Source organism: Fukomys damarensis, unplaced genomic scaffold (genome assembly GCF_012274545.1).
Source record: "Fukomys damarensis isolate Sample0158 unplaced genomic scaffold, DMR_v1.0_HiC HiC_scaffold_18, whole genome shotgun sequence".
NCBI lineage: Eukaryota > Metazoa > Chordata > Mammalia > Rodentia > Bathyergidae > Fukomys > Fukomys damarensis.
In genome coordinates, this window is record NW_022900930.1 from 21,385,066 (window position 1) to 21,402,684 (window position 17,619).

Below are 17,619 nucleotides of genomic sequence, written 5' to 3' on the forward strand. Positions count from 1 at the left end.
TTTTCATCCTCATTTGCCCTACTGTTTGCCATTGGTGAACTGGAAGTCTGTCCTTGTGTCTTGTTTAAGTATTTTCTCATTTTTATTTTTGTCGTCGGACTGTCCTTGGTTTAATCTCTGGGTTATCACCCAAATCTTCCTGATATAGTTGTGCCCTAGCTTCTGCGTCTCTAATGACCCACAGACATTATCTTCATAACATCAGAGAAAACAGCTCATCAAATCAACTGCAATGCTTTATCCCAACTGATACAATCAGCAACACATTAAGATCAAGCACAACTTGGACACTGACCACCTGTGGTAGTCACTAGTCTATCACCCTTAAATCATTTGAATTAAATTGAAATCAAGAAGCAGTCCAGAACATGTCTGCAGTGAACAAAATTTCAATATAGTGTATTTACCATTTAATGGCTCAGACAGAGTGAGGATGCAAGACCCCTGATCTCAGTTAGCTGATGGCTGAACCCCATGATGCTGACTGACCTCGGGCTGCAAGGCCCAAATTGAGTTCCCCAGCCTTCTGAACGGCTGAACACACCGTTCTACTACAAGTTTCCCACGCTTTCTTTAAAGATGTTGAAAGTTGGGAACTCAGAAAAATACTCTTGATGACCACCTCTGCCTCTACAGAGTGGGTCCAAAGACTGGCACAGTCAGGAGGTATGGGAGTGGGGTGGGGATTACCTTCCTGGCACTTGAGCGATGGTGGCTGGGTCGGGATGGATGGTGGCTGGTGTCTCTCCTTCCCACGGTGGATCGGGGCCCAGGCTCTGTTTTGTTTTTTTGGTGTGTACCCTCCTACTGAACTTTTATGGATTTTTTCTATTTGTGATTATTAAGAGTAATCTCTGCTTTTTTTTTTTTTTGTAGCTTCCACTGCCTTTAAAATTTGTTTATATATTGTCCAGATTTAATCATTGCTATCCATGGGAAGATTTATATAACCATCTTACTCAAAACCCATTCCTTTGAAATCCTTTTTACTATAGTGCTGGAGTAAAAAATGGTAACTGCTCAATTTATATAATTAGAAAAATAATCTAGGAATCGCTAAAATGTCTTTATTTTCTCATCTATTATCATCGTATTTAGCCTTAGGTAGCATTTGAAGAGAGGAGTGGGTAAAGGCTAGAATTAAGTATATAAAAATGTATTTGATCATTCAATATATCTTATTTTGAGTGATATTTAAAGTTTGTGCCTGATGGATTTTGAAGGAAAGTATGTAATATTTATTGCTAGTGGTTAGAATGTCTTCTGTGCTTTCTTTGTGATTGTGTAGAAGTCATATGAAGATTAGTATACTGAAGTACATTATCACTGAGCACACTTAGTGGAAGAGAAGACAGTATACACTGGGGATCATGAGTGTACTGTAAGGATTATAAATGTGAAACAAGCTGTTACTGGTTATTCTGGTACTTTCTTAAGTTTTGATTCATTTTGATAAGTACTGATTCAAGATAAGGGTACAAAATGGAAGGAAGAAAAAGGAAACCCATATTGAGACTTTTTTTTTGTACTGTGGGTTAACTCAGGACCTTGCACTTGTGAGGAAGGCAGCAGCACCACTGAGCTAAATCCCTAGCCCATCCTACTGGGGCTTAACACAACCCTGGAAGCTATAAAATGAACATCCTCCTATCCCAGAGCTCCTCCTGTAAATGCCTGGTCAGCAAATATACATTTACTCAGTTTTTTCCCTCCTTATCTTTACCCCAAGGAATCCAGAACAATCATAACCTTTAAGCATAGATTCACGATGTGATATTATGCATTTAGCTCAAAAAATAAAATGATACATTATTAGAAAAAATAAATTCAATTTGGATGAAACTTAAAATAAGGTGTTTCTTGTTGGTTTGTCTCCTTTGTGGAAGGAAAAAGGAGTTGACTATATGAAGAGCATTCTTGATTCTTCATGTCCTAAAGCAAGACATTTAAAATTTGCTGCTGCCTTCAACCTTGGGAGAGCTTATTATGAAGGAAAAGGTGTTAAACGGTCAGATGAGGAAGCTGAAAGGTAACTTTCCCGAAAACAAGATTTTGTTTTTCTGAAATGCAGAAACAAAGAATAAGTTACCTTGCTTTCTCTTTTAGACTGTGGCTTTTTGCTGCAGACAATGGAAATCCAAAAGCTAGTGTGAAGGCTCAAAGTATCTTAGGACTGTATTATTCAACAAAAGAACCCAAAGAGCTAGAAAAGGTAACACTTCTCTTCTTTTTAATGCTAGCATTATTTAGATTAATATTTCACTGTTTTTTGAAAAGACAGAGTAGTTTTGAGTATCTTTTATATTTCCATAAAAAATGTAAAGAAAGTTTGTAGTTTAGTTTATTTTACATCTTTTACTTATCTATAGGTACTACCTTCCCTACCCCTCCCAAAGGACACCATATGGATGTGAGAGTATTTTGTATACAATAAAAAATTACAAAGCATTATAGCATAAAAGATGAAAAAAGGATAGTCCTAAAGTTAAGGTGAATTCCTTTTAAGTATAAATAACTAATACTACCTTTTATTTGAGGAATATGTGGTACTAATGAATAAAACATGCCAAGAATTATTTAAAAGTTAAATCCCCTTGAGATTTTGACTGAAACATAATCTTAGTGATTGGAATATTTTTCAAAACTCCTACAGTGCGAAGGAAATGTGGAACTGAGTCTTACTTGCAAGAGAAGAGTTAATGGCAAATTAGTAAAAGGCAGATGACAGTTAAGACTATTCTCAGTAACTGAAATTGGAAATGATTTGGAAAAAATCTGTAAAACTCAAAACTCACTGCAGTTGATGGCTCAACATTAAGATAATATGCTTGACCTACATGCAGCTTTCCTCCCGTGTCTTAGATCTTGGTAGTGACATCTGGGATCCCCCAGAGCACTTGTTCTTCCCTCAGTATCAGTAGCTCTTTTCCCTGCTGCACATGTGCAGCTGTCCCCACGTGTTCACTTAGCTCCTACTGTACCTTCTCAGTCCTTACTCTGCAGCGTTTGAGAAGCCTGAAACCTCGCAAAGCTGACTCTCCTGTGCCCCAGCTCTCTTGCCTGTGATCTTGCCCGCATTTGGGTAAACACAGGACCCACCTTGGCACTGTCAGACTTAACACATTCAATTCAGTGCAGTGTGAAACATTTTCGGGGCAGGAACTATTTCCTGGCAATTCCTATTACATCATCTTATCGTTAGAGCTTTTTCTTTCGAATATTCCCTTGTAATTTCATTGTGCTCTTTGTTAGGCATTCTATTGGCATTCAGAAGCATGTGGCAATGGGAATCTGGAGTCCCAGGGTGCCCTTGGCCTGATGTACTTTTATGGACAAGGCATCCGCCAGGATACTGAAGCTGCCCTGCAATGCCTAAAGGAAGCTGCGGAGCGCGGGAACATCTACGCACAAGGGAATCTCGTGGAGTATTATTATAAGATGAAGTTCTTCACAAAGTGTGTTACGTTTTCCAAGAGGTAACTGTCCTAGTCCATTTTGTGTTGTTAAAACAGAACACCACAGACTAAGTAATGAATGGAAATTTCTCACCGTTCCATAGACTGGAAAGTGCAAGTTTCTTTGGCTGGTGAGGGCTGCACCCCTGGGAGGGGAGGGGCACTGTGACCTCACAAGTCAGAGTGCTAAGGGCAGGGAGTGCTGTGACCCTATCCACTAAGGAGCAGCGCCCCCCGCTCACCTTTTAATACTGTCACACTAACAACACTTGAGTTTTGCAGGGGACACATTCAAACTACATCAATAAGATTTAAATAAACTGGATGAAAGCATTTACAAGAACTAGTAGGTGTTTCATGCTAGATCTGTCCAACTAAACTTTCAGCTAATGTTGAGAATGGTGGCTATTGAAGGCTTAACATGAGTTTCATGTAATTTAGGATTAAACTTTTGAACTTAATTTTAACTGAACAGCCACATATGATTTATAGTTACCATATTGGATGGCACAATTAATCTTCATAATTTCAGTGCTCTTAGCTGAAGCAGGTCTCCTTTTTAAAACACCAATTGTTTTGTAAGAAAATATTTTTACAGCAGGATTATAAAAGTGTATATAAAATACAACATACACTGACATTTCAGAAACATCTATTCAGCCTCAGTTTACTCCTCAGTCATGCAGTTCTATTACTACACAATGGAAATACGGTTTCATGGTAATAAAATAGTAGTTAAAAATTGACACTAATATCTTACAAACTATGTGAAACTTCTCCACATACTTTCTGTACTTACTTGTCCACAGTATATGTAAGCAATATGCTAGCAAAGCCATACCTGGTCCCTTCTCCCAGCACCTGCGGGGCAGGAATTGAGAGGATGAAGGCAAGAAGGGGCTGTTTCTTCCTTCTCCTTGGCAGCAAGCCACTTCAAAGGGGGATCTCCAGGGTTCCCAAGCAAGTGTCCATTCTAGTCAAAACTAAGACTTACGCAGTTCTTTAAAATCTTTGGAACTTCCCATCATTTCCCACATTCCTCTTCCCCCTAATGTTGTGCTTAACAGAGTTCACACACTGCATTTTACACAATTCTCCATGTTTGTGTGTAGGTTACAAAAAGTAGCTTCTTTTTTATTGCCTATTTTTAAAGAAGATAGATGTGCTAGTTTCTTAAAATGTTTTCTAGTCCTAATGTGACTGGCCAGATTTAAAGTTAAAGTTTCAATATGTGATCCAAAGAAATATCTCTGTTTTTCTCATTCAGTTTAAGCCCACAAAATGATGGTAAACTGAAAATATTAATATTATTCAAAAATAACATATTTGTTGTCTAATGTATATTAGGCCTCACAGGTATGACAGGGAAGCTGTCAAGCAACCTCTTCATCTTCCTCTGGTCTTAGCTGGTTTTGTTCCCCGAAACCTTTACACACAGCATAAAAGTTAGTCCTCAAAGGGTAAAGATGTTATCACTTTAAGCACAAGGACAATTTCCAGACACATCATTTTGTAAAAATGTAAACTCCAACTGACGTCCTTTTCAATTCCACAATTTAATGTCTTATAAGGATTGCTGACTATGATGAGGTTCACGACATTCCCATGATAGCCCAGGTCACAGACTGTCTCCCAGAGTTCATCAACAGAGGCGTGGCCATGGCATCTTTCTACTATGCACGGTGTCTTCAGCTCGGCTTGGGCATCACAAAAGATGAAGCAACAGCTAAACACTATTATTCTAAAGTAAGCTTTAGAGCTAAGTAGCAACTCATCCAAATAGAAATCATTGGGCTTTTAGTTGAAGTTTGAACTTCATGGATTATTATATTTTACTACTTACCAAACAGATAACCTGTCTACAAAGAGGCTGTTGGGGATGCAGATGGTTTGCAGACAGCTCTGGTAATTTATTAGCATAATCACATTCAGATGAGAAAAAGTCCTATTTTGATGGAAATTAGTCTCTTTAGATCTGTGGCCATCTACAACCCAAGAACTATAACCAAGACTTCAAAGCCAAAAAGTTCATGTCTTTTGCTTAGAAATAGTATGTACCTGTATCTTCATTCTAGTATCCTCATGAAATATAACTTTTAAAGTTTTTTTTAATGTATTACATCTAGCATACTTAGGAGGAGTATTCATGTATTTCAAGTAATTACCACCTTTTCCTATCCATGTAGGTACTCCAAATCCCAAATGGATTTCGTATCTAAAAGAGAGCAACTCTTAGTCACAGTGCCATACACCTGCAATCTCAACTCTCTGGGAGGCTAAATCAAGAGGATTGCAAGTTCAAGCTAAGCCCGGGCAGCTTAGTGAGACCCTGTCTTAAAAAATAGTAGAGTGTGGTGGCACACTCCTATAATGCCAGCACTTGGGAGTCTGAGGCAGGAGGATAACTGCAATTTCAAGGCCAGCCTGGAGTATCTAAGGACTGTCTTAAAATCAAGCAATCAATCAATCAAAATTAAAAATTTTTAAAAAGGGGCTGGGCATATGACTTAGGGCATAGGCCTTGGGTTCAATTCCTAGTACAGCAAAAAAACAAAACAAAACAAAACAACAAAAACTTAAAAGGCCACTGGATGGGTTGGAGGATTATTATAAAAGTAACTATGAGAAAGAAAAACCAAAATCATAAGTTCAAAGTAGAGGTATATAATAATATAAGTTATAAAGCAATTTGTGTAACACACAAATTATTCAGCTTAAGCAAAGGGTTCAAGGCAAGAAATAATTTTCTCAGGGTTTTGCCAGAATCTGATATTACAGCAGTGATTCCTGACTTGATTGTTGTGTATTAAAACCACTTTGAATTCCACAGCCTAGGCCCAATTTAGAAGAACTAAATCACAAGCCCTAAGCTTGAGGTGCAAGCACGCATATTCTGAAGCTCCCTAGAGGACCCTAATGTGCAGGCAGGTTTAGGTATTGTTTGAAATTAAAATTTCCAAAGTACCAAAATTATATGAATACATAGGAACATAGTACACAACCAAGTACAATTGACCTTTGGGATATTTACTGTCACACTGTTCTGTTGATAGGACTAATAAGCAAAGTCATCTTAACTTTTTCAAAAACTCCAAATACTTTCTGCAGTATACCAATTTCTAAAATCAATTTCCATACTACCCTTAATATTCTAAATAAGGGCCGGGGATTTAGCTCAGCGGTTCAGTGGCCTGCCTTGCAAGTGCAAAGACCCAAGTTCAATCCCCGGTACGAGAAAAAAAAAAAAAAAAAAAAAAAAAAAAAAATTCTAAATAAATCCTAGCAGACAAAATTCTGGGTAAAAAATATCCTGAAATGTGGTAGTTACACATCCAGAAAAAGCAACAAAATGGACTGCAGTTTTGGAACTATTTTCTGTATGATGGGAGGCAATAATCCCATTATTCTGTCACAGTAAGATGACCTTTAGAATACAGTATCCACTTTGGCCATTGCATATTTTGGGACATTGATAACATGGAAAAAGTAGAGGCAGCAAGGGACTGGAATAATCATGTCATTTGAGGTACAAGAAGAGAAATAAGAGAATGCTTCATTTGGAGCAAAAGAAAGCGAAGGAGTCCCAACAGTGACAGACTGATAGTCACAGAAGAGATAGTGTCCAATAGAAAAGGAACAGTGGGCAAGGGAGCAAAATTAGGGGTAATGATGGTGTGCTATGCAGTTTGTAATAGCTAAAACTTGGAAACAGCCCATTTGCCCATCAGTTGGAGGCTGGATAAAGATGTGGTTTTTCTATAAAATGGAATACTACTCAGCCATAAAGAATGAGAAATTAGACTCATTCGTAGGAAAATGGATACATATTGAGGATATACTCCTAAGTGAAATAAATAAGTCACACATGTGTAAATACCAAATAGTTTCTCTGGTGTGAAAAACTATAACAGTATATAAGATCCTAATGACATAATTGACCATGTGAAATAGGAAGAAAAGGGCTAAAGGTGTAGGGAAAGTGGGAAGTGGAGGGGAAAGGGTATAAGGGAAAAGAAAAAAATATGACAAAATGAAAAAATGGAAATAAAGTGTTTGTAAATGGGGAGGGGAGGAGGGGGTGAAGGGAGGGCAGAGACAAGGGGAAAAAATGAGAACCAAGACCCGTCATGTAAAGGTACAAGATCCCAATGATGAATGTAACTGTACTATACCTAAAATGTACCAATAAACTCAATAAGGAAAAAAAATGATGGTGTGTTATGGAAAAAAGGAAGACAATAACATGGTCATCCATGGACCCAAGGCCATGAGACCCACACCTCCTCTCAGCTCTGCTACTGCCAGGCTGGACGACTTTGCCAATTACTGTACTTAGGGTTTCTAAGTATTATACATCCTCCTAGGAACTCTCAGTTATGCTAAAGTACATGGAAGGAAACCTCAGCTTGTTATAAGGAAGAATGTTCTAATAAAACTGGAGAACAAAAGTTTTCTAAGTTAGTAACTTACTGCCACTAGAAGCAATCAAGCAAATACTGTACCTAGTGACCAACTGTTCTAGACACCAAAAGAGAAGTTTCTGTACAAGTGTGGGTTTGGACAGGCTGGTCTATAAGATCAGCTGATCCTCCTGCCTCAGCCTCCTGCCTCAGCCTCCTGAGTGCTGGGATTACAGGCATACTCCACCACACCCAGCTTCTCTTCCATATTCTTGACTTTCTAGAAGTTATGCACCTTATCACTGTTTATTTTAGGCATAACAACTATATATTCCAAAATAAGATTATTATAGATGCTGCTAGTCACGTAAGAGATTAATAACAAGTGAGGCCAAATATTAATGCTTTCCATTTTACTTATATAATTCTTAACATATAATGAATGGTACCATCAGGGCTTAAATACCTTCTTCTTGGTTCTCATAAAAATTTCACGTCTTGGGGCCGGGGATTTAGCTCAGCGGTTCGGTGGCCTGCCTTGCAAGCGCAATGGACCCGAGTTCAATCCCCGGTACCATTAAAAAAAAAAAAAAATCATGTCTTTTAAATAATATGATTATTCGAGTATGATCTATTCTGCATATATGTTAAGTTTGAAATTCTCTTATTTCTAGTAAGAAATCAGAAAAAAAAATCTTAATTAAGAAACTTTCCTGAAATTCACTGTACTGTACTTTGTTTTTTGGTACTGGGGATTGAACTCAGGACCTTGCCCTTACAAGGGAGGCACGGTGCCCCTGAGCTAAATCCCTGACCCTGTACTATACTATTCTTAAAAAGGAAAAAGACCCAAACGATTAGAATGTATCTAACTGACTGTCTTTGATTTGAAGGCTTGCCATCTGAATCCTGCACTGGCAAATGAGCTGCACTCCTTAGTTATTCGTCAGAGAATCTAGACCACAATCCACTTCAACAAAGATCATCAATCCTAACACCATACAATGTGTGTTGTTATAGCATCTGGCTGTTATTGCCTAATTTCCAAGTTTCCTTATCCTAGGTATTTATTAGATGATATATTACCTTTGTTCTTGAATTTGTGTGCTGTAAATTTTGTAACCTGAAGTGTAACCACAGGATCAGATTGCTAAAGAGTCCTCAGAGATCCATTTCCTGGCTTATCCAGTGCCTAGACTATATTAAATTTGAAACCATTCATAAAGGAAATATCATTTTCATTTCTTAAACACAGAATGCCTGACAAGATGTAGCACAATTTTAGTTTAAGTCTCAAAGTATAAATTCTACAAACTTATTTAAAACATCATCTGAAAGTTTAACTTTAAAAATTTCTTTGGCAGGGCCGGGGATTTAACTCTGGTTCAGTGGCCTGCCTTGCAAGCGCAAGGACCCGAGTTCAATCCCTGGTACAAAAAACAAAAAATCTTTGGCACTTAGTTTTATGAATTTTTTGTTTTTGTTTTTGTTTTTTTTGGGGGGGTGTTTTGAGACAGGGTCTCACTACGTAGTTGAGACTGACCTGGAACTCACTACGTAGCCCAGGCTGGTCTCGAACTCACAGCGATTCTCCTGCCTCAGCCTCCCAAGTGCTGGGATTACAGGCGAGTGCCACCATGCCTGGCAGTTTTATGAATTTTGAATGACATACTACTGTTCTAATTTTTTGTATCACTCTTTTAAACATTTTTAACAGGAAACAGGAGATAGATATTTTGAAAGTAGGAAAGGGGGACAAGAGATGAAGGGAGGGAGGAAAAGGAAACATAAAAAGAACACGTGTTATGTACAAGTACCAAAGCTCCATGATGAATGTTCTCTTTACATACTGCAAACACATACTAATAAAAGTAAAAATTTTTTAAATTCACAAAATTAAAGGTCAAAGGAATTTATAGATTCAGAACTATCAAATAAGTTTTGATAAGTGTGCATAGCATTTCTACCTCTGAAGTTGTTAAGCTAAAAGATTTTAGTAATTGGTTATTCATTTAAATTTTTTAAAAAGTGGCCTTAAGAAAATGTTTCAAATTTTTCCTTCAAATCTTCCCTTTTTTTTTCTTTATTGATACAAATTAGGTATACATTACAGTTCCCTTCATCATTGGGATCTTGTACCTTTACATGACAGGTCTTGGTTCTCATTTTTTCCCCATTGTCCTGCCCTCCCTTCACTCCTTCCACTCTTCCCTATGTACAAAGACTTTGCATTTTTTCCTTTTCTCTTTTTTCTTTTCCCTTCTTACCTTTCCCCTACCCCACCCCAGTTCCCCTACACCTTTAGACCTTTTTTCCTATAACACAGTATCAATTATACATTTTTATTCTTATTTACACTTTTAGTTTATCACACCAGAGACACTATTTGGTATTTCCATGTGTATCCCATTAATTTCACAAGAGTATGTCCTCAATGTGCATCCACGTAGCTATAAATGTCTCTAGTTTCTCATTCTTTATGGCTGAGTAGTACTCCATTTTATAAAAATACATCTTTATCCAGTCTCCAGTTGATGGACAATTAGACTGCTTCCAAGTTTTAGTTATTACAAACTGTGCCACTATAAACATGGATGCGCATGTATCACTGTGGTATGATTCTTTTAATTCTTTTGGGAAGATACCCAGCAGAGGGATAGCTGGGTCAAATGGGACCTCTACTCCTCATTGTTTAAAGCATTCCCATATCGATTTCCACAGTGGTTGCACCAGTCTGCACTCCCACCAACCATGAAGAAGGGTTCCTTTTTCCCCCCAACCCCGCCAGCATTTGTTATTGGTTGATTGCTTGATAGAAGGCATTCTTTGTGGAGGGAGGTGGAATCTCAATGTTATTTTCATCTGCATCTCTCGAATGATCAGTGATGTGGGACATTTTTCTTATACCCATTTGCTGCTTTTACTTCGTCTGAGAAATGTCTTTTCATTTCAGATGCCCATTTTGAAATTGGGTCTTAGTATTTGGGGAATCTGATTTTTTTGTTATTTATATTTTCTAGACAGTAGACCTTTGTCTGAAAACAGCTGGTAAAATTTTTCCCCACATTGTAGGTTGTCTCTTAGTTCTGTTGATGGCTTCTCTTGCAGAGCAGAGCTTTCTAAAAAGATGAGATCCCAGTTGTTGATTGTGCTAGTACCTGTTCTACTGAGGATTCGTTCATAAAGTGTTTTCCTATGCCAGTGTCTTCAAGAGTTCTACCTAGCTTATCCTCCAACAAGTTTAGTGTTTTTGTTTTAATATTTAGATCTTTAATCCACTTGGATTTTAGTTTAGTGCATGATGGAAGATAAGGGTCGTTTTAATCTCTGACTAGTTGAAATCCAGTTTTTCCAACACTATTAAAGAGGCTATCTTTCCTCTAGTGAGGATGTTTGGCTCCTTTGTCAAAGATGAGGTAGCTGAGTATGTCTAGAGTTGTTTCTGCATCTTTTAATCTATTCCACTGATCCTCCAGTGTGTTTCTTTGCCAATCCCATGTTGTTTTTATCACAGTGGCTTTGTAGTATAGTTTCAAGTTGGGGATTGTGACACCCCCTGCCATGTCTGTTGCCTAGAATGGTGTTTGCTCTTCTAGGTCTCTTCTGGTTTTAAATGAATTTTTGTGTTGTTTTCTCTAATTCAGTGAAATATACTGCTGGGATTTCAATACGGATTGCACTGAATCTGTATAGCAGTTTTGGAAGTATGGCCATTTTCACTGAATTGGTTCTTCCTACCCAGGAACAAGGATGTATTTCCATTTTAAATATCCTCTTCATTCTCCTTTCAGTGTTGTAGTTCTCAATGTAGAGGTCTTTTGCTTCCTTCCTTACACTGATCCCTAGATGTTTCATTTTTTGGGTTGCTATTGTGGAAGGGACTGTTTCCCTAATTTCTCTCTCAGTGATTTTATTATTTGTGTACATGAAGGCTATTGACTTCTGAGTGTTTTTACCTTGTATCCAGCTGCCCTACTGAATCTGTCAATTAAGTCTAGAAGACTTTTGGTGGAGTTTTTTGGGTGTTCTATGTAGAATATCATATCATCAGCAAAAAAATGACAGTTTAACTTCTTCCTTTTCTATCTTTATTGCTTTTCTTTCTTTCTCCTAATTGCTGTGGCTAATGTATCCAAAACTATATTGAACAGGAATGGTGATAGTGGACATCCTTATCTTGTTCCTGATTTTAATGTGAAGATTTTCAGTTTTTGACCATTTAGTATGATGTTGCCTGTTGGCTTTTCATAGCCTTTATCAAATTGAGATAAAGACCATCTATTCCAATTTTCTGCAGCTTTATTTTTTATTATGAATGGGTGTTGAATTTTATCAAATGCCTTTTTTGTGTCTCTTGAGATCATATGGTTTTTGTCTTTGATTCTGTTAATATAGTGTATTACATTTATTGACTTGCGTATGTTGAACCATCTTTGTATCCCTGGGATAAATCCAACTTGGTCACGGTGTATGATTTTCTTGATGACCCACTGTATTCTGTTTGCTGCTATCTTATTGAGGATTTTTGCATCTGTGTTCATTAGTGAGATTGGCCTGTAGTTATCTTTTTTGGTTGGGTCTTTCCCTGGTTTTGGAATCAAACTAACATTTGCTTCCAGGAATGAGTTTGGAAGTATTGCTTCCCTTTCAATTTCACTGAAAAGTTTAAAGAGTAGTGGCAACCGTTTTCTAAATGTTTTATAGAATTCAGCAGTGAAGCCATCAGGATCTGGGCTTTTCTTTGTTGGTAAATTTTTTATTATTTTCAATTTCACTGATTGTAATTGGGTGTTTAGAATTTTTAATTTTCGTTCAACTTTGGTAATGCATATGTATGTAGAAATCTGTCCATTTCTGTATTTTCCATTTTATTAGGGTACAGGTTCTTGAAGTAGGTATTGATGATCTCCTGTATTTCTGCTGTATCTGTTGTGACTTCATCTTTTTCATTCCTAATTGTATGGATTTGAGCTTTGTTTTTATTTTTATAAGGTTGGCTAAGGGTTTATCGATTTTATTCTTAGTCTCCATTGAATTGATTTCTGCTCTAATCTAATTTCCTCCCTTGTATGAGCTTTGGGTTTGTCTTGCTCTTCTTTTTCTAAAAGCTTAAGATTGAGCATTAGATTATTTGAGCTTGCTCTGTTTTTCTAGTATGGGCATTCACTGCTATAAATTTCCCTCATAGAACTTTTTGTCCCATAGATTCTTATATGTTGTATTGACATTATTTATTTTTTAAAAAACTGTCTAATTTCTTCTTTAATTTCCTCTGTGACCCACTGGTTGTTCAGGAGTGTTATTCAATTTCCATGTGTTTATGAATTTCTTGTGATTTCTTTTGCGATTGATCTCCAGTTTAATTGCACTATGGTCTAATAATATACACTGAATAACTTCAATTCTTATGCATTTACTTAAATATGTTCTATGAGCTAGTATGTGGTCTACTTTGGAGAATAACACATGTGCAGCTGAAAAAAATGTGTAATTCTGATTTTGAAGGGGTGAAACACTGTAGACATCTATTAAATCTTTGTTGAAAAGGTTGGTTCAGTTCTAGTAGTTTGTTGTTTTTTTGTTTTTTTTTTTTTTTGTCTAGATGAACTATTTGTGAAAGTGGGGTATTTAGGTCCACCAGTACAATTGCATTAGTGCTTATTTGGTTTTTCATGTCCCTTAATATTTGTTTTATATAGTTGGGGGCACTAGTATTTGGTGCATATATGATTGTTATCTCTGTCTCTTGGATTGTTCCCTTTACAAGGATGTAGTGACCTTCTTTGTCTCTCTTAATTAGTTTTGGTTTGAAATTTACGTTGTCTGCAAATAAGATAGCTATCCCTGCTTTTTTTCCAAGTTCCTGTCACATGGAGAACTGTTTTCCAACCTTTTACTTTCAGTCCATGAGTCTTTCTGAACTAGGTGTGTGTCTTATATAAAGCATATTGTTGGATTTTACTTCCGAATCCATTCTGCCAGTCTATTTCTTTTGATTGGTGAATTGAGGCCATTAACATCGATGGCTATAACTGATATGTATTGACGTCATCATCGTTATTTTCCTGTTGTTGGCTTTTAAATTTCTTCCCCTTTTCCCTTTAATTTCTTGCCTGCTAGATTTGCTTTGTTGGGCCTCCTGGAGTTGTGATCTTCATTGTCTTTTTCTAGGATATTACTTAGAATTGTTTAGAGTGCTGGTTTGTTATTCATAAAATTTCTTAGGTGTTCTGTCATGGAAGTATCTTATTTCCCCATCAATTTTGAAAGATAGTTTTGCAGGATACATCAGTCTAGGTTGGAGGTTGTTTTCTTTTGGGGTTTGAAATACTTCATTCCAGGCTCTCCTTGACTTGAGGTTTTGGTTGAAAAGTCTACTGTGATTCTGATGGGCTTTTCTTTGCATGTGATTTGTTTCTTTTCTGCCTGTATTTTGTTCTTCTGTTGAGTCTCTAGGATTTTATTACATGTGTAGGTGTAGATTTTTTGTGACCATGGCTAGTTGGTGTCTATGAGCCTCACATATCTGTATGTCAAACTCTTTTGTTCTGCTTGGAAAGTTTTCTGTCATTAGTTCTGTGAGCAGTTTTTTTTTTTATGTCACTTGTACTTTCTCCTACTTTTTCATAGACTCCTATCAGTCTTCTGTTATTCTTCTTTGTGTCATCTAAGAGCGATTGGACTGCTTTCTCATGTTTCCTTTTTTTAAGAGATCCCTCTTTTCATGGTCACTGACATCCTGTCTCCTATATCTGATATCCTGTCTTCAGATTGGCTGTCTGTTATATATACTTTCAATGGTTTTTAAATCTCCTGTATATCTGTTTGAATGTTTCATGGATTCCATTTCTTTCCTTTGTGGGGATTCATGGTTTCCATTTCTTTCCTTTGCTGGGCATTGTTGGCTTCTATCATGGACCTGAACTCATGTATTTATGTTTCTGTTCAAGTTTCTAATCATGTTTCTTATGCTGCTCACCATTTGTTATCTCAAAAATTGTTTTGAATTTTTCTAGAAACTCATTAATCTGTTTTGTTACTTCCTGTGCATCAGTTCAGGGTGTCCAGGTGGTTATCAGACTTTTCCACCTAATTTACCCCAGAATTTGCCTTTAATGAACAGGTAGCCTGTGTTTGTGCTTGTGCCTTGCTTGAGTGTCTTCTCATTTCTATTTTTGTTTTGTTGTTGTTGTTTTTGTTATTCATTTATTTTTGAAACAGGGTCTCACTGTGTGGTTGAGAATGACCTGGAACTCACTATGTAGTCCAGGCTCATCTCAAACTCACAGGGCTCCTCTTGCCTCAGGCTCCCGAGTGCTGGGAGTACAGGTGTGCACCACCATGCCCAGCTTCTCATTACTATTTTTGTTGTTCGTACTGTCCTTGGTTTAATTTCTGGGCTACTATTTTGATCTCCCTGGTATAGCTTCTCTTTAGGTTTTGAGTCTCTAATGACTGTGAGGCAATTTCTTTTTCATTATACCAGGAAGGAAGCACAACACCTTAGTCCAAGTAATATAATCAGCAACACAACAGCATTAAGCACAGCTTAGAAAAAAACAGTATGTGGTAGCTATTGATCTATCACTTTTAACCATGTGAATTAAATCAAAATCGAGGCTGGAGCTCAGAACAATGGCCTTTATGACCCCCTGTGGCCTCTGTGGTGAGAATCCAGGTACCAGCCCAGCCAAGGAGGCCAGAGACCTGGGGAGAATGGTGGTGGTGCTGCGGTCCCAGGCAAGCTCCAGGTGGCTGTTCCTCTCACTGTTCCTCAGCTGGGGGGTGGGCTTGTAGTTCCAGGCAAGCTCCATGTCACTGTACCACTTACCGTTCCTCTGCCGAGGCTTCCCTTAAATTTCATGAGCAAGACCATTACAATACCTTATTTTTATTATTGTTATTTTTTTGATACCAGAAATTGAACTCAGGACCTTGCACTTGTCAGGCAGGTTCAGCAGCATTGAGGTACAACCCCAGCCTTACTATATCCTTGATGTCTTAAAATTACCTTAATTTTCTTTTTTTTTTTTTTTTTTTGGTAAGCTAACCCTAAGCTGATACAGCTTTACTTCATTAAGTCACAATATCCTTTTTTTGTGGATTTACACAAGGTCTCTGCTTAGTAGTAGTAAAATGGAAATATAGTACCTTTTTACACTGTTAATTGGATCCAGGAGGTGAGACAAGCACCAAGCACAATGAGTACTAAACAAAGTGTTTGGGCTGGAAAGGTAGGAAATCATGAAGCAACTGGGGCGATCCACACTGACAGATTGTGGTTTGTGTATAGAGTACCAAACCAATGAGGAGCACTGGGGCAAGATGTTTTTGTCAAAATGTCTTGAGTACTAAATTCAACAAGTTTCAAAGCAGTTAAGCACCAAGGTATGATTATAATACGCAGGTGACAATTACTAGTGCTTCTGTACAGCAGAAAATTACTTGCTCTTGCTTTATGTTCTGGCTTGCTTCTATCACTAGACTTTTATTACTTGATCTCAAGGCTGGTGATGTAGCTCAGGGGCAGAGCACTTGCCTAGCATGCACAAGGCCCTGTATTCAATCCTCAGTACAGCAAAAACAATATAAAGTAAATAAAATACAGCTCTCAGAAATCCTGATCGTTGCAATTTAATATATGGAAATATGCTATCCCTAAATGTGATCCCAACACAGAATTTTTAATTTCTGTTTACTGGAGTTACACTATAAAACTGATAATCTGGCACCTGCCCGCTACCACCACACTAAAGACAGCAGTGCAAACTTTAACCTGTGACTGGAAGTACTCTTCAACTCAAGTGAAGCTTCCAGATGATTACTCTAAAAAAAAAAATCCAAACTTCTGTAAGATTCATTATAGCTGAGACCTCATGAAAAAGTGAGAATTATAAAGAAATACTGAGCAGTTAGAATATTTTTGTCATTTGCAGTTTAAATGATAGTATAATGTCTTTTAAGACAGACATTTCCAATAACTATTATGATGAGTTCTTTGGGCTTTGCACCTTTACCTTATTTCTCTTCCCTGAATGTATTTTAAATGGTCTTTTCAATATCCCTTTAAAGGATAATTTTTATGGTCATAAAAAGCCAATTATGGGCTATTCTTAAGTGTCAAATGTCTATTTACAAAGAGCGATTACTTAGAAGAATCTCAAAGACAAGATTTGGTGTACTAAATTTTAATCATTTAGCTTTCAGAACTTGTTTCTTACCAAGAACTTGGCAAGTATGAGCTATCAATAAGATAATCTTTATACTTTAATATATTATTTCTTTTATGAATTCAAACTGATTTTTTAAAATCTTTTAACCATTTTATTTTCAGTACTTCTAGAGACCAAAATGAAGAAGGTATTTATTATCACTACATAACAGATGAAGCCCCAGAAAACTAAGTGACTTGCTTATAGCCTCACTATCAATAACAACAACAAAAATTCTACACTCTGGACCTCTCCTAATGCCTCTTGTAGTCTATAAGACTTGATGATATACCAAGTCCTTAAGCTTCCTGAAGTAATTTCCTTCTTCTTTGTTTCCGTCTCATTCTTTCAAGGTTTAGCTCATATTAATACCTCATTTTAAAGCACTAATTTGGCTCTTTTCATGCACTAAACAAGTCATGTATTTCAGATGTTTATTTTATGTCTTGTGAGCGGCAGCAAACTTTTTACTTCCTTGCTGAAATATTTAAGTGGACAGTGTTTTTCTGCCAAAGAAAAATACACATAATTATTTGAATGGCCCAGGTTGTT

The 17,619-nt window shown here is 37.1% G+C and overlaps 1 protein-coding gene across 4 annotated transcripts in view; it reads left to right on the top strand.

The window, feature by feature from the left end:
* Positions 1-17,603, top strand: part of Lrp2bp (LRP2 binding protein) — a 32,854-nt gene extending 15,251 nt beyond the window's left edge. Inside the window, exons 7-12 of one of the 4 annotated variants that reach the window (XR_779312.1) lie at positions 1,887-2,029; positions 2,107-2,212; positions 3,253-3,476; positions 5,027-5,201; positions 8,749-8,918; positions 17,190-17,603. Coding sequence is in view for 2 of the 4 variants with exons in the window: in XM_010619751.1 (XP_010618053.1) it covers positions 1,887-2,029; positions 2,107-2,212; positions 3,253-3,476; positions 5,027-5,201; positions 8,749-8,814 (714 nt within the window). In the remaining 2 variants the exon portion in view is untranslated. Of the gene's footprint in view, positions 1-1,886; positions 2,030-2,106; positions 2,213-3,252; positions 3,477-5,026; positions 5,202-5,641; positions 5,777-8,748; positions 8,919-17,189 lie in introns of those variants that run through there. The other 3 variants (XR_002025206.1, XM_010619751.1, XM_010619753.1) reach the window with 3 other exon arrangements.
* The last annotated feature ends 16 nt before the right edge of the window (positions 17,604-17,619 follow it).